This window comes from Leptodactylus fuscus, chromosome 6, assembly GCF_031893055.1.
Source record: "Leptodactylus fuscus isolate aLepFus1 chromosome 6, aLepFus1.hap2, whole genome shotgun sequence".
Lineage (NCBI taxonomy): Eukaryota > Metazoa > Chordata > Amphibia > Anura > Leptodactylidae > Leptodactylus > Leptodactylus fuscus.
In genome coordinates, this window is record NC_134270.1 from 138,167,655 (window position 1) to 138,187,936 (window position 20,282).

General features: G+C 45.5%; 2 protein-coding genes across 2 annotated transcripts in view; both read left to right on the forward strand.

The window, feature by feature from the left end:
- Positions 1-20,282, forward strand: part of TUBG1 (tubulin gamma 1) — a 549,244-nt gene that overhangs the window by 200,531 nt on the left and 328,431 nt on the right. The window lies entirely within an intron of this gene.
- Positions 9,805-20,282, forward strand: part of CNTNAP1 (contactin associated protein 1) — a 67,831-nt gene continuing 57,353 nt past the window's right edge. The window contains exon 1 of the mRNA XM_075277340.1: positions 9,805-10,019. Within this exon, the coding sequence (XP_075133441.1) occupies positions 9,956-10,019 (64 nt within the window). The 5' untranslated portion in view covers positions 9,805-9,955. The remainder of the gene's footprint in view (positions 10,020-20,282) is intronic.

Sequence of the window (20,282 nt, forward strand, 5' to 3'; positions counted from 1 at the left end):
GGGCTGGTTAGAGGCTCCCTCCACCATGAATTTGCCCAAACTGGGCTGTTTAGAGGCTCCCTCCACCATGAATTGGTCCAAACTGGGCTGGTTAGAGGCTCCCTCCACCATTAATTGGTCCAAACTGGGCTGGTTAGAGGCTCCCTCCACCATTAATTGGTCCAAACTGGGCTGGTTAGAGGCTCCCTCCACCATGAATTGGTCCAAACTGGGTTTTTTAGAGGCTCCCTCCACCATGAATTGGTCCAAACTTGGCTGTTTAGAGGCTCCCTCCACCATGAATTGGTCCAAACTGGGCTGGTTAGAGGCTCCCTCCACCATTAATTGGTCCAAACTGGGCTGGTTAGAGGCTCCCTCCACCATGAATTTGCCCAAACTGGGCTGTTTAGAGGCTCCCTCCACCATGAATTTGCCCAAACTGGGCTGTTTAGAGGCTCCCTCCACCATGAATTGGTCCAAACTGGGTTTTTTAGAGGCTCCCTCCACCATGAATTGGTCCAAACTGGGCTGGTTAGAGGCTCCCTCCACCATTAATTGGTCCAAACTGGGGTGGTTAGAGGCTCCCTCCACCATTAATTGGTCCAAACTGGGCTGGTTAGAGGCTCCCTCCACCATTAATTGGTCCAAACTGGGCTGGTTAGAGGCTCCCTCCACCATTAATTGGTCCAAACTGGGCTGTTTAGAGGCTCCCTCCACCATTAATTGGTCCAAACTGGGCTGGTTAGAGGCTCCCTCCACCATGAATTTGCCCAAACTGGGCTGTTTAGAGGCTCCCTCCACCATGAATTGGTCCAAACTGGGTTTTTTAGAGGCTCCCTCCACCATGAATTTGCCCAAACTGGGCTGGTTAGAGGCTCCCTCCACCATGAATTGGTCCAAGCTGGGTTTTTTAGAGGCTCCCTCCACCATGAATTTGCCCAAACTGGGCTGGTTAGAGGCTCCCTCCACCATGAATTTGTCCAAACTGGGCTGGTTAGAGGCTCCCTCCACCATGAATTTGCCCAAACTGGGCTGTTTAGAGGCTCCCTCCACCATTAATTGGTCCAAACTGGGCTGGTTAGAGGCTTCCTCCACCATGAATTTGCCCAAACTGGGCTGTTTAGAGGCTCCCTCCACCATGAATTGGTCCAAACTGGGTTTTTTAGAGGCTCCCTCCACCATGAATTGGTCCAAACTGGGTTTTTTAGAGGCTCCCTCCACCATGAATTGGTCCAAACTGGGCTGGTTAGAGGCTCCCTCCACCATGAATTTCCCAAAACTTGGCTGTTTAGAGGCTCCCTCCACCATGAATTGGTCCAAACTGGGCTGGTTAGAGGCTCCCTCCACCATGAATTTCCCAAAACTTGGCTGTTTAGAGGCTCCCTCCACCATGAATTGGTCCAAACTGGGCTGGTTAGAGGCTCCCTCCACCATTAATTGGTCCAAACTGGGCTGGTTAGAGGCTCCCTCCACCATGAATTGGTCCAAACTGGGTTTTTTAGAGGCTCCCTCCACCATGAATTTGCCCAAACTGGGCTGTTTAGAGGCTCCCTCCACCATGAATTGGTCCAAACTGGGCTGGTTAGAGGCTCCCTCCACCATGAATTGGTCCAAACTGGGCTGGTTAGAGGCTCCCTCCACCATTAATTGGTCCAAACTGGGCTGGTTAGAGGCTCCCTCCACCATGAATTGGTCCAAACTGGGTTTTTTAGAGGCTCCCTCCACCATGAATTTGCCCAAACTGGGCTGTTTAGAGGCTCCCTCCACCATGAATTGGTCCAAACTGGGCTGGTTAGAGGCTCCCTCCACCATTAATTGGTCCAAACTGGGCTGGTTAGAGGCTCCCTCCACCATGAATTGGTCCAAACTGGGCTGGTTAGAGGCTCCCTCCACCATGAATTTGCCCAAACTGGGCTGTTTAGAGGCTCCCTCCACCATTAATTGGTCCAAACTGGGCTGGTTAGAGGCTCCCTCCACCATGAATTTGCCCAAACTGGGCTGTTTAGAGGCTCCCTCCACCATGAATTGGTCCAAACTGGGTTTTTTAGAGGCTCCCTCCACCATGAATTGGTCCAAACTGGGCTGGTTAGAGGCTCCCTCCACCATGAATTTCCCAAAACTTGGCTGTTTAGAGGCTCCCTCCACCATGAATTGGTCCAAACTGGGCTGGTTAGAGGCTCCCTCCACCATGAATTTCCCAAAACTTGGCTGTTTAGAGGCTCCCTCCACCATGAATTGGTCCAAACTGGGCTGGTTGGAGGCTCCCTCCACCATTAATTGGTCCAAACTGGGCTGGTTAGAGGCTCCCTCCACCATGAATTGGTCCAAACTGGGTTTTTTAGAGGCTCCCTCCACCATGAATTTGCCCAAACTGGGCTGTTTAGAGGCTCCCTCCACCATGAATTGGTCCAAACTGGGCTGGTTAGAGGCTCCCTCCACCATTAATTGGTCCAAACTGGGCTGGTTAGAGGCTCCCTCCACCATTAATTGGTCCAAACTGGGCTGGTTAGAGGCTCCCTCCACCATGAATTTGCCCAAACTGGGCTGGTTAGAGGCTCCCTCCACCATGAATTGGTCCAAACTGGGTTTTTTAGAGGCTCCCTCCACCATGAATTTGCCCAAACTGGGCTGGTTAGAGGCTCCCTCCACCATGAATTGGTCCAAACTGGGGTTTTTAGAGGCTCCCTCCACCATGAATTTGCCCAAACTGGGGTGTTTAGAGGCTCCCTCCACCATGAATTTGCCCAAACTCTGCTGGTTAGAGGCTCAATCCACCCTGATTTTCAAAACAAATGTTGGTGCCAACCTCAACTTACTACAAGGGCCAAATTCACTGCTGGTGACAAGCTCTCCTCACTGCAAGTGCCAAATACACATGTTTCAAGGTGTTTTCCTACTGTCAGAGAGGTGGTATTGAGTGTGTAAAGTGTGTAGTTGTTAGGCTGTGATGTTGGGGTAATAGAGGGTCTTTGGTGTGTTAGATGCCCCCAGACATGCTTCCCCTGCTGTCCCAGTGTCATTCCAGAGGTGTTGGCATCATTTCCTGGGGTGTCATAGTGGACTTGGTGACCCTCCAGACACGGATTTGGGTTTCCCCCTTAACGAGTATCTGTTCCCCATAGACTATAATGGGGTTCGAAACCCGTTCGAACACACGAACATTGAGCGGCTGTTCGAATCGAATTTCGAACCTCGAACATTTTAGTGTTCGCTCATCTCTATTCATAACCACTGGCTAACACGGTACAAAAACAAACATTTTCCTTAAGTCACAGCTAGTGCTGGTAAGAAAATTTACAGTTTTTTGTGAAAGTAGATAAAACTATATATTTTTACACAATTCATCTCTTGAATGTGCTGTATCTAAGGGAACAAATGATATATGATCTGAGATATCTTTTTTTGTTTACCTGCTCTCTTAAGACCGTAGCAATGCCTCTTCGAGTGATGCACAGTCTAAACTGAATGGATGGAATTATTGGTACCATGGCATTTGGGACTTCCCTCATCCAGTTGCATTCATACCACTTACTTGGTTACAGGGCTGCCATCAGGAATTTTGGGGCCCCATACAGCCTAAATGTCTGCACCCCCCCCCCCCCCCCGCCATTTTAAAACTATTTTATTTTGCGACATACCAATTCTGTATTACATTTCCCTTTATTTAGCAGCATTACAAGGCTTAATCAGATTCTATTTGCAGGTAAAATCTGCTACGTGTGACAGCGCCTATAGAGAGCCAACACCATCTATAAGAGCCCTCCTAATAAATCCTCAGGGCTTTTTCACATTGCGTTTTTGGCCTCCCTTGCCGGGATACGTTGGTAACCAGTCAGAATCAGCTGTCAACTTATCCCTGCACGAAGAACTGGCCATTAAAAAAGGGGGGCCTGCAGTCAGGGGTGAACCTATCCCTTTCGCCGCCCGAGGTGAACTACAGAAAGCCCCCCCCCCGTGAGGAGGGGCGGAGCGTGGGGGTGTGGCGGAGCGAAGGGGGCGTGGCGGAGCGAAGGGGGCGGGGCTTAGCGCCGTTCACAGGCAGAGAGCAGGCACGGAGAAGACCTGCTCTCTGCCTGAGCGTGAGGGGAGGCTGCTGGAGCAGCGCTGCTTCAGTGGCCTCCCCAAACCACCACTCGGTGCTAAGCCAGTCCAGGACAGCTTGTCCTGGACTGGCTTAGATAATCAAAAATGCCGCCCTCCCTGGGGTCCTGACATAGCGCCGCCTGAAGCGCTCGCTTCAGGTCGCCTAATGGGAGGTGCGGCGCTGCCTGCAGTTCTCCGTGCAGGGATAAGTGGGTGGCTGATTGTGACTGGTTACCAACGTATCCCGGCAAGGGAGGCCAAAAACGCAATGTGAACACTCCTTTAAAGTGAAAGTCCCACCCCCAAACAGGCTGCTATGTTAGTAGCATATCAGCCTACATCATTATTAATACAAAGCACACATACCTTTGGAGGCATTGTGTGCTTTGTAGTTCTCCAGCTAAAAACTTATATATTATATATTATTGCCCCAGTTCCCTCTCCGCAGTGCCGCACACCCGATGCTCCAACAATCCCCCCCCCCGTCCACCTTCTAACATCTTTCCGTTGCCCCCTGAACCCATACCTCCCAACCTTTCAAGAACCAAATTTAGCCCCACCCACTTTTATGTTGACTCTGCCCATTCTTATTAATTTTTCATGTGCCCGCACACAGTATAATCCTCCTACAGTCACCTGTAAATTATATGTCCCCCCTCTATCTCTCCCCCAGCTTCATATACACCCTTCATCTGCCCCCAGTTTCATGTCTCCCCCTCCATCTCTGCCCCAGATTCATGTCCCCCCCTCCATCTCTGCCCCAGTTTCATGTCCCCTCCATCTCTGTCTCCAGATTCATGTCCCCCATCTCTGCCCCCAGATTCATGTCCCCCTCCATCTCTGCCCCCAGATTCATGTCCCCCCATCTCTGCCCCCAGATTCATGTCCCCACATCTCTGCCCCCAGATTCATGTCCTCTCCATCTCTGCCCCCAGATTCATGTCCCCCATCTCTTCCCCCAGATTCATGTCCCTCCATCTCTGCCCCCAGATTCATGTCCCCACATCTCTTCCTCCAGATTCATGTCCCCTCCATCTCTGCCCCCAGATTCATGTCTCCACATCTCTGCCCCCAGATTCATGTCCCTCCATCTCTGCCCCGAGATTCATGTCTCCTCATCTCTGCCCCCAGTGTCATTCCGTCCACTCTTTCATCTTCCCCCAGTTTCATGTTCCACCTCAATGTGTACACATTACACTTACCTTCTCCTCGTTCCCTCGCCACTCTCTGCGCGCCTCTCTCTCTCACACAGTTGTAGACATGATGTGACGTCATCACATCGCGTCTACACAGCGACTAGTGTAGACGCAGCGGCAAAGCAAGGAGCTGAACTGTGACAGCTCCTTGCTGTAGCCGCGTGCGTGTTCAACTCAGATCTGCGTCCTCTGGACGCAGATCTGAGTTGAAATTGGACATACAATGACTGCTGCGGGCGCCAGGGGGTCGGCACACGGTGGCGGGCCAAAACCGGGCCCCCCCCCCCCCATTTTTCAATTTGGCCGGGCCTCTGACGCCAGTAGCAGTAGTACTGGCCTATCGGTGGCCCTGCTTGGTTATACTACACTTCACCATAAATGTTTTTTCAATAAAAGTAAAAGTCCTTACTCCTTGGAAAGTAAAGACATAACTAAAACAGAAACTGCAGAACAATTCGGGGGGGGGGGGGGGGTTCAGAGATTTAAATGTAACTAAAGTAATATATTCTTTAGTTTACACTTTGTAAATTTGTTCATTTCATAACTTGTGACTCTTTTGAGGTCTTGGCCACATTTCATAAATGTCATGAAACTGTAAGCCTCTAACCGATACATTGTTATAAGCACATTTCCATGTCATCTTCTGAGAACCCCGAGCTCCTTCTTTAGTGAAGTCTTCTTCATAGTCTTCTTGGTTGCACAGCTCATGTTAGGCCGGGTTCACACAGAGTATTCTGGCTCGTCATTTGGTACGTAGACGCTGCGGGAGGATTTGCGGGCCGTATACGCTCCCATTGTTTTCAATGGGAGCCGGTACCGTACACGTGGCGCTATTTTGCAGCCGTGATTTTGCAGCGGCCACAAAATAGCGTCTACGTACCAAATGACTAGCCAGAATACTCCGTGTGAACCCGGCCTTAGTATGTAAGTATGCAGTGGCGTAACTAGGAATGGCGGGGCCCTGTGGCAAACTTTTGACATGACCCCCCCTCCTTCCTGACCGACACTGAAGACCTTGACCGACCGACCCCCCCGCCGCATTCCTGCGTGCTCTATTATGCCCCATAGTGGCTCCTGCACACAGTATTATGCCCCATAGTGGCCCCTGCACACAATATTATGCCCCATAGTGGCCCCAGTACACAATATTATGCCCATAGTGGCCCCTTGACACAGTATTATATCCCATAATGAACACCCATGAACAATTATTATACTCTGGGGCCTTTTCAGACTCCAGAGTATAATAATCGGAGACCCAGAGGAGAATACAAACATAAAAAAACACTGTTACTTACCTATCTCTGGCTCCGCTGCAGTCTTTGGTGGTGTCGGCCATCTTTAATGACGTACGGACATCGCATTACCCGGGACACAAGTCCCGGTCAAGTGATGTCAAGGTCGTCAGACAACTAGGCCCGATGCCTGCACGGATTGTGGAGAGGTAAGTAAAAGTGTTTGATATTTTCGGTTACCTCTCCCCGGCCTCTGATCATTATACCTGGGGGTATGAACAGACCCCCTGGAAACCTGAACGCAGATGTGAACCGGGCCTAAGTATCACATTATAAAATACAATTGTAGTATGTATAATGGTAGACATGTATAGAAGCAAATACAGATAGATAGATAGATAGATAGATAGATAGACATAGATAGATAGATAGATAGATAGATAAACATTGATAAGCTGTATATACCTACACATATACACATCTATTCACACACATACATTCATATACAACATATACACACACCTATGTACACAGATACAGGACTCACACAGTATATAAAACACATAATGTTAACACATATACACATCTATACAAATTTTACCCAAAAATATACTTACATTTGGCAGAATGGCTGGGTGCCCAGGACATGGAGGAAACTTCTGTGCAGCTCTGTCTGGCAGTGAAGAGAGCAGCTACATCGACTTCTCCTCTCACACTCCGATGCTGAGGGGGAGGGGCAGCACAGGAAGCTACTCAGTGCGGGGAAACTTTACAAGAAGCCATCGGCATTCCCTGGATCTGGCAGTGATTTCTCCGCTGTTGATCTTGTCCTTATGGTAGGGAAAGTATGGGGCCCTTGGGCAATTGCCCAGTTTGCCTGCTCACAGCCCCCCGGGTTCCGTTACCGGCTGGAGTAACTCCAACCGGTAACGGCCTATTAAGGAGAAAAACCTGCAGGGGTAGCAGCTGTCGCCTGGCCCCTAATGTCCCGGGCCCTTTGGCAGCCACTACCCCTGCTACCCTAGTAGTTACGCCACTGTAAATATGACTGCTGATGGAGGTACACATGACCAGACACGTCTATCAGTGGCTTCCATTAAATAACACTACACATGGCATGACATGGCAACTATTATATGAGCAGTGCAAAAGGACCAGTCGGTTATGTGCACTTCCATCAGCATACCAACCAACTTTTAAAGGGCAGAAAAGGGACAAAATGTGGGCGCGCCATGGCAAATTTAGCTCCACCAACTTCTAAATTGACTCTGCCCATTCCCATCCATTTCTTATTGGGTACACCCTGCTCTTCACATCTCGCCTGCCACAGTACACCCATGCACCCCACATCTCCCCCCACACAGTACAACCTGAACCCCACATCTCTCCCCCCACACAGTACAACCTACACCCCACATCTCCCCCCACACAGTACAACCTGCACCCCACATCTCTCCACCACACAGTACACCCATGCACCTCACATCTCTTCCCCACAGTACACTCATGAACCCTACATCTCTAACCACAGTCCAACCATTCACCCCACATAGGCTAAAGAACAATAAAAATATTCAGCTCACCCCTTTATGTAATATCCAACATGTGGCTTCGTGGTGCACAGAACCGGTGGACTAGACCCGGTAAGTCACAACCTGGAACTCGGAAAGACGAAAAATCCAGCATCCACAAGCTAGGATAGGTAATACACCCTGTCTCAGCCATATCCCCACTCAAATATAATGAAGGTTTTTACCAAGTGATGACTAATAAAGCTTGAAGATTTTACCTATCCTCGGCTTGTGGATGCTGGATTTTTCATCTTTCCGAGTTCCAAATTCACCCCACATCTCTCCCCCCCGTATTCAGGACGATTGGGAGTTAGGACCAGAATGCAGAGCCACTTCACCAGCGTTTGCTACTGACAATATATTATTATAGTATTGTTTCCTGCACATTTGTGTAAAATGGTAAAGTGGCCTATCTCTTTATTTAGAAACATTGACAATTTTCACTATACAATCACCAATATAACCAGTAATATGGCCACACAGTTTCCATATAACACTCAGTTGTAGTATATAGGTGTCTTCAGGATATTGCAAAAAAATACAAAAGAATAGCATACTGATAAGACAGTCACAGACAGAAGACACCTTTACTACTCAATAAATACTTGTAATTTCCATAATATAACAATTCTGGACCATTGTTCTCTATTCTCTGCTGTTTCTCTGCTATTCCTCAAGGATATGTATGAATAAATTGGAAACTGGTTGTTACAAATGCCTTTGCCAAATGGGATGTTCCTTACCTATGGTTGACCACCTCCATCACATGTGCCGAGCCTGAAGGCAGAGGTTGCAATTCATAGGACTTGGATAAATTCTGGACCTGTCCCAGGAACCGAGAACAGACAGATTGAGATTCTGTAGGTTTTATCTAGGACTTCTCAGTCCAGGAATGTTGAATCCTGTCTTTGGGATCTAAATATGGCGCATGCGCAGTCGGCTCTGCCATTGGGCTTCGGGCAGAGTCAACTGCGCATGTCTGTATGGCCATTTTTTTGTGGCCGCTTACATGAACATACTGCTCGTCTAAGCAGACAGCAAGAAAATAGCCAAACAGAACCTCACTGCTCGTCTATGTGTCCACAAGAAAATGGCTGAACAGAGAGAGAGGCGCGGCTGTAGAAGATAGAGGCAGCACTGGTGAGTTTTCACGCAGCTCAGGGGAACGCCCCCAGTGCTGTCTGGAGACTCATTAGCATACTGAGAAAAACGGGAATATCTATGGAACGGCGGTGCTGAGAAGAATTGTAAAGGTAGGGGAAGAACAGCCTTTCTTAAGGCTATTCCAATGTGGGTTTGTTAAAAAACGGGATTCTAATGATAGTGTGTGTGTGTGTGTGTGTGTGTGTGTGTGTGTACAGTGCAAAAGATTTAGGCATGTGTGGAACAAATGTTGTACCGTAAGAATGTTTTGAAAGATGGAAGTGTTAATAGTTAATTTGTCAATTAACAAAATACTAAAATACTAAATGAATGAACAGAAATCTAAATCATATCAATATATTGCAATATCATCTATTAATATCTATATGTTCCAACTTTTTTAAGTTATACATTCCTATTACCCTGTGGAAAATGATTTATTCTAGTCACTAATACCTAACTATTTGGTATATATCCTATCCCTAAAAGTAAGTAGCCCATAACAAAGATGTCTTCCTTGTGGCTTCACTGGGAGCTTGTCATGTGACCTCCTCCCAGCCTTGCTAGGCTGCTCAGTGTCACAGTGTGGGAATGATAGACTAAGCAGTCTTGGCTCTGCGCTGCTAGTATGCTTCAGCACGGAGGATGCTGATCCCCCTCCTGTGTCCCAGCTTAATGCATCTGTAGAAGCCTCTGAACCAGCTCATGTCTATCGCCGCAAGCTTCTAGATTCCCACAGGATAAAAAAATGTATCCCTTATTATTACTGGCATGGGCTGCTGCAGTCCAAGGAGAACATCTAGCCCAGGAAGGTAAGTGCAGCATATAGCAATGACTTTTAGAAACTTAAATCTATCATGTTGGCTATTTTGGGGAGCGAGCTGGCACGATGGCTTCGTAAAGTTGTGATCTGCAATGCAGTGCTAGGAGCACATGCAGGCACACCAAACTCTGCCCTGCATTGCAGTACTCCTTATCCCATGCACCAGCCTTCCCTGGTCATGCCTCTAGATCCCGGGCATCCTTGTCTGCCAGCTTCACTCTATACAATATGTCCATATATTAACTCTTTCAAGCCTGAACACTTATACATCAGAACAAAAAAATATTTTCGAGAAGTCCTACAGCATCAGTTCTTGTGACTTCCAAAAAGCACAATACCGGATGGGTTTCGGGGTTTTTCCTACTGCAGTGTTTCGAGCCAGATCTGCAGTCGTTGCTTTTTCTGTGGGTGTTCTTTTTTTTTTCTCTTTTTTTTGGGTCCTGTCCAAGAATCCAAGAAATCACATAACAATTCTTAATATGTATTTAAAGATGTCTGTGAAAAAAGAAATCCATTGCTAAGCAACCGGAGCCGTTCCGATCGCAGTTATCAGTAACAGTAATTAATTTTAACTGTGCTAAATGTTACAGATAGGCGGCTCATTTACATATCGCTTTATTATTAACCCCTTCACTTTTCCAATGGTGTGGTGGATAGTGGGCTATTGCTTGAGTCGGAAAAGGGGTTAATGGACCATAATGCAGAACTTTATTCCATATGACCTCACTGCAGTGCCGCCACCACCCTGCCCTGCACATCCTGGGTGATCACTCAGGTTTTTGATTTTCCACCGACCTCACTTGCATTCATTACCTTTGGAGGTAACCTTGTCTGTGTCTCCGGTAGGAGTCAGGTTGTCATTCACTGGGTGAAGGACACAGTTTCTGCGTGATGGTGAACTGGAGACTTGGAGAAATGTAGTAAAATCAATAGAACTAGAGATCTTTGCACAGAGAATTTCTTGGCATGACATTGAGTATACATCTCTCTATGTCTTGAGACATAGCTGCAGATTTCAGGTGACTTGTCCATTCTGATTAAACCACTAGTTATTCTTCTTCCTTCCATACAGGCAAGGTTACGTCACTCTCTAGCCGAAAACAGAACACTGAATATTTTCTTGGAATTGGGTTTTCCAAACCAACAGTGACTACCATTCTTTACCCCTAAAGCTTTTTTTTTACTGTTTCCTCGATTGTTTCTCAATTGTTCCTCGGTTTGGTCCAGTATACGAAGTATAGTCAGCAGGTTAGAACTGAGTGCCATAGCCACCCCTCCTAAAAACCCACCTCCTTGCAATATAACTATTCCCAGGTTTGCAGAGGGATAATGTTGTTATGCACCACACATAATGGTATGAGATGTGGTTTCGTCATCTAGCCTAGACAGCTACTGAGGGAGAACCAAAAACGGGCACCTTCAAGGGCGGGGTGGAGCAGTTCAGTACTTGGGATAGGAATATGATTTTTTTTTTCCTTTAAAGTGGTAGAGATGTAGCTGTCAGCTGAACACTCATCTGGTCGGCAGCTAATCCTCCTGATCCCCCCCATACATAATGGCCAAGCGTGCATGTGTTATCAAAGAGGAGACAGGAATAAACTAGGGGGTAGTTGGGTTATTACCCCAGAGAATAAGTGGATTAATCATTGAAATCCATCTGACTGTGCTTTACCATTGGGAGGACACCATATACATTAGTTGGTTAGCGTATCCTGCTCAACTTGGTGGGCTCAGTCAAAGTACCTCTTATGTGAATATCTAATCTTAGCTATATAGGTCTTAAAATAACCCGTAAACCTAATCTGAATAGTCTCACGGTGATTTTTATTCTGTTTTCTTACTGTCAATCCATACCATTCGATTTTATTGCTTGCCATCCATATTCCTCATCCCATTCCCTCTCTGACCACCAGTAAGTGACTCTTCACTACTTTTCTGTTCTATCCACTTAAACCCATCCGGTGTTATTTCTGACATTCTGCCAGCAGTAATTTTACCCACCTAGCCAGCTAATCATTTCTTCCTACATTATTGATCAGCCACTGAGAGTATTCCCAGTATTACCCTTTTTGATTTTACCGCTGGTATACGATGACTTGGCAATAAAGTACATCTACTTCCGTCATGGGCCCTACTAAGTGTACTTTGTAATCCCTGATCAACCATTGGACACAATTTATTGCTATTACATCTCCTTTGCCAAGTGAAACTTGCTCTCATCTCTGAGGGACATCACCCCTATTTCCGGTCTAGGTCTAAGCTGGGGATTTATGATTGATTTTATCAGTGTTTTAAGATAAATTGGAACTCTATGGGACACCTATTATCTGTGAAGCACACCTATATGTTATTTTAGTATTACATAACCCCGAATGAAATCATTGACTCATGTGGTTCCTCACATTTGTGTAGAAGGGGTTCCATGTGGTTTATAATAAGAAACAAGAAGATGGGTTGTTATGACTGAACAGTTCCTTTAATTTAAATTTCTATCTTATAGCTTTGCAGTTCACTCCCTGTTGCTAGCCAAGGTCTGTCCATAGATACATTAGATAAGCAAGAATAACTGTAGGGGACTGCAGGGTTATAGGTTGGACTTGATGGACTGATGTCTTCATCCAACCTCATCTACTACGGTATGTAACTACGTATGCATGTATAGATATTACATAGCGATGACTCCGAAGAAGAGAAGCACTGCTTCTATTACTTGAATAAGAGCAGCCTTCATGTAATCCTCATCCACTCGTTAGTTCACACGGGAAGTGGAAGGGCGTATTTTGGCACCGAGAGTGACGCCGGGAGCAACGTCACTCTCGGGCCAAAATCCGCCTGCCACAACTATCGAGGCTTCCGACAGTGGCGGTTTCCCCCTTCGGAGTAGGCTCAAATGAATGGGCCGAGTCCGGAGGTTGCTGCCGCGAGGCGGACACCGCGGCTCAACAAGCCGTGGAATCCACATGAAGAAAGGGCAGCTCGCTTCTTTTTTCTGTGAGCGGCAGCATGCTGCTCACGGAAAAAGTAGTCTGGCGGTCTCAATAGACCACCATTGTGAGGTGGCGGATTATGCTGTGGATTCCGTGCCATAATCCGCCCCCTCTGTGCCCGTGTAAACTAGCCATATAGTTTCCAACACCCAGTCGCTGCTGGAATAGTGGATCTATGCAGGGTCCGGATGTCAGACCCTTAAAGATCACATACTGAAACCTATCCTGTGAATTCAAGCCCTTTAAAAATGCATTGTTTCAGAGTTAACTATAGTTAGCTCATATTGTGGTCCTAGTGGTTTTCATGCTTGCCTAAATCAAACTATTACTGTATGTCATATGTCATGAATATTTAGTAATGGGTTGTGCTCCAGTCCACACATCCTAAGAGACATGATTTAGCATCTTCCTCTGCATACTAGCAGCTGACCGTTAGATGACAAGGCTCTCAATGAACAGCCTTACACCCCAAAGACTCATTTAGTAGTAGGAAGGTCTCTGCAGTTAATTAAAGTCTACTGGAAATGGTGCGATAGGACACTAAACATAGAATACGTCACACAGTTACAGATCCCAAGGGAATGTAATTAAACCGTGACAGCTGCTTCTAAAGAACTGCTAAGCCTAAAGTGCTAGTCTCTTACGTGTAGTGATTGAATCTGACAACGTATTGTAGGCCTTGTAATGTCTCTAAAAATTACAGAATAATTCATTCGCTGTGTTACACAACAAATTTTGATAGTGTGAAATATCTGTAGACTAAGAGGTCTGTGTTGTGCAGTTTTTATGTATATATAAATGTATTAGAAAAGTAAAGGTTTTTGGGACTGTATCTCAAATATTGGGAGCAATAATATCTACTTATATAGGTATTGCATGCTGGGAATGTATGGTTTATCCTATATTTGACTTATTATGTATAGTCATCTCATATAAGATAATATAATCCTTGAATAGACCCACCAGGGGAAATTCAGTGTGTTACAGCAGCATGGATAATACAGTAATATATTACAAGAAAGTACACATACAAGCTCATAGCAATAGAAAAGATAATAGGACTCATAGCAACTAAAAGAAAAGAAAGACTTCAGGATCATTTAGTTCTCTGTGTGGAGTGATCTCCGCTTAGCCTGATGTTGATGATGGATATTGCAAAGAGTTTTATAATTTTTCAACATATGGTCATCATCAAAAAGCAAAATCTAGTAAGATTCATTTATGGTTTTTATATACTAGTGATTAGATATGGCTCTAGCCAGGGTTGGACCAGAGCATTGGAGGATCTTCTGTAGGTTCTGAGATATGTTTATAAGACCCTGAAGTCCAGCAGAAGACAAACCCGACTGGAGGTGACTTTGGAGAAATCACTTGACACAAGCGGTTATTTCTTTATTAAGTTGTTAGATTATTAGATCCAGAGGTGAACCTACCTTTTTTGCCGCCCGAGGCGGACGACAGAAAACCGCTGCCCCAACCCCCCGAGAGGAGCGTGTGTGTGTGTGTGTGTGGGGAGGGGGTGGGGGTTGGAGCGAAGGGGGGCGGGTGGAGAGGCATTAGCAGGCAGAGAGCAGGCAGGGAGAAGACCTGCTCTCTGCCTGAGCGTGAGGGGAGGCCGCTGGAGCAGCGCTGCATCCACAGGGCCTCCCCAATCCACCGCTCGGTGACGGTGACGCTAAGCCAGTCCAGGACAGCTTGTCCTGGACTGGCTTAGGTAAGCATAAATGCCGCCCTCCCCGGGGCCCTGGCATAGCGCCGCCTGAAGCGGTCGCTTCAGGTCGCCTCATGGGAGGTGCGGCGCTGATAGATCTTACAGATGATATATCCTACATAGGAATACACAGGCCCTCAGAATCTTGAGCATGTCTGACACCGACTGTGCCTATGCTTTTAAAGGGGTTGACTTCGCATTCTAATTTATTTATATGAAAATAATCTTCTTCCTTTAAGCCCCCATGACTGTAATGGGGTCCGCCTGGTTTCCGCAGAGTGAAGAGTCCTGCTTGCATTATTTTTCAAGCATAATGATGGACAGAATCCCCAAATGGCGATTGAATGCAGATGTTAACGCAGCCTTAAACTCGTGGTGTAATAATTTACAGCAATGTTTGTCACATGTAACAGTGCAAAAATATTCAGTCTTTCCGTATCTTCTTTTTGGAATAGGAATTTCATATTACATGTCAGATGAAAGGCGCAGATGACTGCCTTACATACTATGATGGAGTCAGAGAAGACATGTTCCTCAGATCTATGATCATGTAGATTATTCCGCTGGGGGATTACTCAGTAGATTGTTCAGGAGGAAGCTGTATACGCTATTGATACAGCATTGCATTAAGAGATTGTATGCCATTACTTCCTGGAGGGCCGTGCGGGGAAAGCGTCATGTCAGCGAGGTGTCTGCATCATCTCCACCCTGAATAAGCAGAATGTGAGCCATGCTGACTGAGCAGGAACGCTCGCTGCATTGTATGGAGACGACTGCTGCATTTCGCTGCCATGATTGACTGCCTGTCCTCCTGTTACCTGCTGTTTTAAGCTCACCATAGCATGTCAAAGAAATATGAAAAAAATACCGCATATATTTTATATTTCATACTTTATAGAAATCTTATACTATAATATTATACTTTATTAAGAAGTCATGTACTATTTTATACGTCTACATAGAAAAATGTCACTTTTCACATGAAGATCTATATAAAGTGGCTGAACAGTGGCCTATGTTATTACCTATACTGAAAGCTGTATGTAGCCGAAGCAATAGAGGTGGCGCTTTAATAGTTAATCGATAGTGGATTGGTATCTTATAGGTTGTGTATGTCTAGGGAGAATAAACTTATGAATGCGTCATATATAAATCTAATAAATCTTTGGTAATGGACCAAAGAAAATTGGTTAATAAAGCAGGTTTGACTGAATTGCTGAGGCCTACTTCATCCTTTCTATATTGGTTAAAGGGGTTGTCCAAGGAGTTTAATTTACCTTCCTATGATGCTGGTTCTGGGGTTTCGGGGCTGAGTCTGACCTTGGATCACTTGATCGTCCCCCCAGGTCACTCCACCTCCTCGGGTTTCTGGTTTTCACAATTAGATGCCTGTGTTATATGGGCTGGCTGACTATAGTACCTCTAAAAATGGGAGAGGAGGAAGGAGGTGGGATTACCCAGAAACCAGCCTGGAACCCCCATGTCCAGCTTCATAATACTGACAAAGGAAGTAAGGTCATTTAAACTCCCAGGAAACCCCTTTTAGGCCCCACATTGTGGAAATGCAGATTTTTTTTCTTGCAGATTTTGCTGCAGTTTTTTTTTTTTTGCCAAAGCCAAGAATGGCTTCAAAAGTAATGGGAAATATAAAGAAAGTTTTTATAATTCTACCTTCTTCTCAATCCACTCCTGGCTTTGGATAAAAAAAACTGCAACAAAATCTGCAACAAAAAAAACTGCATTTCCGCAACGTGGGGCCATAGCCTAAGGCAGCACTCTATGCAGAACTGAGACACTGCATGCTTAAAGGGGCTCTATCAGCAAAATTTTGCTGTATGAGCCCCACATATGCGTATTCAGGCACCGCTAATCTTATTTTAAACCCCCGTCCCGTTTAAAAATACAGCTATAAAAACATATAGGTAAATCATACTTGAATGTGCACCCTGGGCGGTGATGCACGATCCGACGTCATCTTCTGGCATGCCTACCTCTTCTTTCTTCTTCTTTCGGTGACACCCTCTGGTCCTGGCTCTTCCCCGGCTTCATTTTCATCCTCTTCCGGCGGTTCAAATTCAATTGGTTGAAATCCGGCGGGTGCGCGGTGGCGCTCCCTCCGGAGCTACTGCGCACACTCCGGTGGCACTGCCATTGAGAAAAATGGCGCCAGAGTGTGCGCAGTAGCAGAGTGTGCATCAGTGTCCAGGGTGCACGTTCAAGTATGACTTACCTATATGTTTTTATAGTTTTATTTTAAAACGGGACGGGGGTTTAAAATAAGATTAGCGGTGCCTGAATAGACTTTTTAAAGGCTATTCACGCATATGTGGGGCTCGTACAGCAAAATTTTGCTGATAGAGCCCCTTTAACAATATTGATTTGAGAATTGGCTAAAAAGGGACTATTAGATCCACCCTCTGACAGGCTTAGTAAACTACACCCCATATTTGACCACAACATGCTTAAATTTGCCAGGGTTGATTGAACATTTGGTTATCCAAGCAAATTCGAGACAGTTGCAAACCATGTACACTGTATTGTGTCTAGTGCAGGGATGGAGACGTCAAACCCATGGCTCAAGTATCCTAAGAACCAAAAAAAATTATAATTTCTGGATATACACTGTCTACCAATAAGTATTTGGACACTTGTGGCCCGAGTGGCCCGAGTGGCACGAGCGGCAATTACAGCCTCAACCCTCCGGGGCATTCTTTCTACAAGTCCTTGTATGATGGCTAGTGGTATTTTATTCCATTCGGCTTAGAGAAGACAGGTAAGTTCTTTCACTGATTTTCGCCATCTGCACCCCTTATGGGCGATCCAACTCGTCCCAGAGGTGCTCGATAGGGTTCAAGTCTAGGCAGGCTAGTCCAGTCGGTTAACCTGATTGTCACTGTACCAAGCCATGGTAGACCTCGCACATGACAGCTGGCGTTGTCATCCTGGAAGTAACATTGGTCCAACCCACAGAACCGCCATAATGTAGGAAGCACACTGTTATCTAAAATAGTGCAATAGGCCTCAGTGTTGAGTTTACTACGCACTGGGACCAATAGGCCGAGACAGCGCTGTCCATAGCTGGGAATCTGTTCCTTTTGGGACAGAAATACTGATTTGGAAATTAAATCCACATCATGATTAAAATACTTTATAACTGAGTCGTTCATGATGTTAAGGATGCTGCCCTCTATAGGGTGGTGTACAGAGTGCATTCTGTTCTCCTAATTCCATCCTGGAGAATAGATTTGCATATTTTTTACCCATAATCCCTAGCGGAGCAGGAATGACTTGTAAGTCTCCGTACTGCCTATGTAGGCACACACTCTCCCTAATGTGGACGAGTGTCCCCTGACCCTACTTATTGGTAGACAGTGTATTCATCCCGTTAGACCTTGTACTAGGCATATCACAGTCTTTAATTTTGGCTGGAATTATCTTTTATGATATACTTGAACTTGTCTCAGTAGATCTAAGTAGATCCTGGATCTGACATTGGTCACCAACTAATAGGCAGCTATCCAAAGACTACTTGCAATGCTCACATTGTGGTTTAGGAAGGTGTTTGGTATTGTGTAATTTTGTAAATTTGTTTGTAAATTTTATACTGAGTAACTGTTTTTTAATTTTTAGTTTGACACTGTGTAAATGTATATGTAAAGTTTAGTTTGGTAGTACGTAAAGGAAAGTCAGAAGGGGTTTTTTCTCTCTGTGTGTTACGTCTTTTTATTACGTCTTGTGCCATGCTGCCAGGCAAAGTGTTGTAGAATTGAACGCCATTATAAACAGTTTATGTTCCTCTGGCAAGCTCGAAATTGCAAATTTTGCACATAGTCAGCTGAAACCAAACATTTTCGAGATATCAAACTTCACGGACTGATAAAATCTAATATTAAAGTGTCATTTTTGGTTTAGCAGAGCAATGAAATGTAAATGCATAAAGGTTTTACTAGGCTGGTATAGACAAGTCCTGGTTTTTATACTGCCGAAATAATGAGTAGTCCTAAGGTGGGGTCTCTGCGCTGTATGTCATGTAGTGTTACTGCCCACTTGGCTAGTACCAAATAATTTACATCAACATCAAAAGGGCTTATATCTTTGCATTGGTTGGATGGAATTGGATAAACAAAATACCAGCGACACCGCTTATCGGATAATGTATATCATTGGACGTTATAGAGCTAATGACAGGCATTTTTTAAAAGAGGACACTTCTTTCACTCTTAGATTAGTGGTGTTATATACCACCTGAAAGGCTCTGAATTCAGCCTAGCGTCATTGCTGTCCTGTGAGCAACGCGCCCCCCCCCCAATGGTACTCTTCCATAGCCTTGTACTGTCAGGGAAGAAAGGCCTTCCTCACAGTCCAGTAATGAAGTTGATTTGACAATGGCGGTATATCGGTGATGAATTCAGCGCACTGTAAGCTTTCTAACATTATATAATACCACCGATGTCAGAGGATATTAAAGGTCATCCTTAATACAGTAACATTTCAATTCTCCTTTCTGTCTTCGTTCACACTACCGTCGGTGTCTGACATGTAGTGTCCGCTCCTAGTGTCCGCTCAAAATCTGTCACGGACACTAGGAGCGGACACTAGCTGTGTCCGTGACACCTGTCATTTATTTCAATGGGCATCGGGTGCATTCTTTTGCACTCCGTGCCCGTCCTTTCCTGTCCGCAAGTGAAGATGTCCGACTTCTCAAGCGGACAGAGGAACCCTGCATGCAGGCAAAAGACCGCACCCGATGCCCATTGAAATAAATGACAGGTGTCACGGACACAGCTAGTGTCCGCTCCTAGTGTCCGTGACAGATTTGGAGCGGACACTAGGAGCGGACACTACATGTCGGACACCGACGGTAGTGTGAATGCCCCCTTAGACTCCAGGCTGATACTTCCTACCCACATTGATGCATTGTAATAAATCCTCAGCTAGATGAAAACAAGAGAAAGTCGGGTTTAACATTAACTAGCACCCACAATAGGTTTCCAAAATCATGAAAAAATGATCCACAAATTACTGTATATACTTGAGTATAAGCCGAATTTTTCAGCCCAGTTTTTGTGCTGAAAAAGCCCCCCTCGGCTTATACTCGAGTCAGCACAAAAAGAAAAAAAAATTCTTTTTAAGGGGGGGGGGGGGGGATGGCTATGACCAGCCACAATATCAATGTATAGAATATTCCATATAATAGTGGGGAAAAAAAGTAGCTTTAAAAAAAGTTGTAAATCCCTCCTTTCCCTAGAATACATATAAAAGTAGAAAATGACTGTGAAACACAAACACATTAGGTATCCCTGTGTCTGAGAGTGCCCGGTCTACTTGTCGGGGGAAAATCATAATACCCCAGAGATATGCTGTCTGTAAAGGAAAATTAATTAACAGGCCAAGATCGGCCTCCGCCATCTTTTAGCCTGGAGAATCATGAAGACACATGGTGGTCGTGTATCAAAATGGATTCTGATTTATTGTTACAGAAAGTTAGCATTTATACAAAAAAAAGCAGGTTGGACTTTGACCCGATTGGTTATACATAAGCTGTGGCACATGA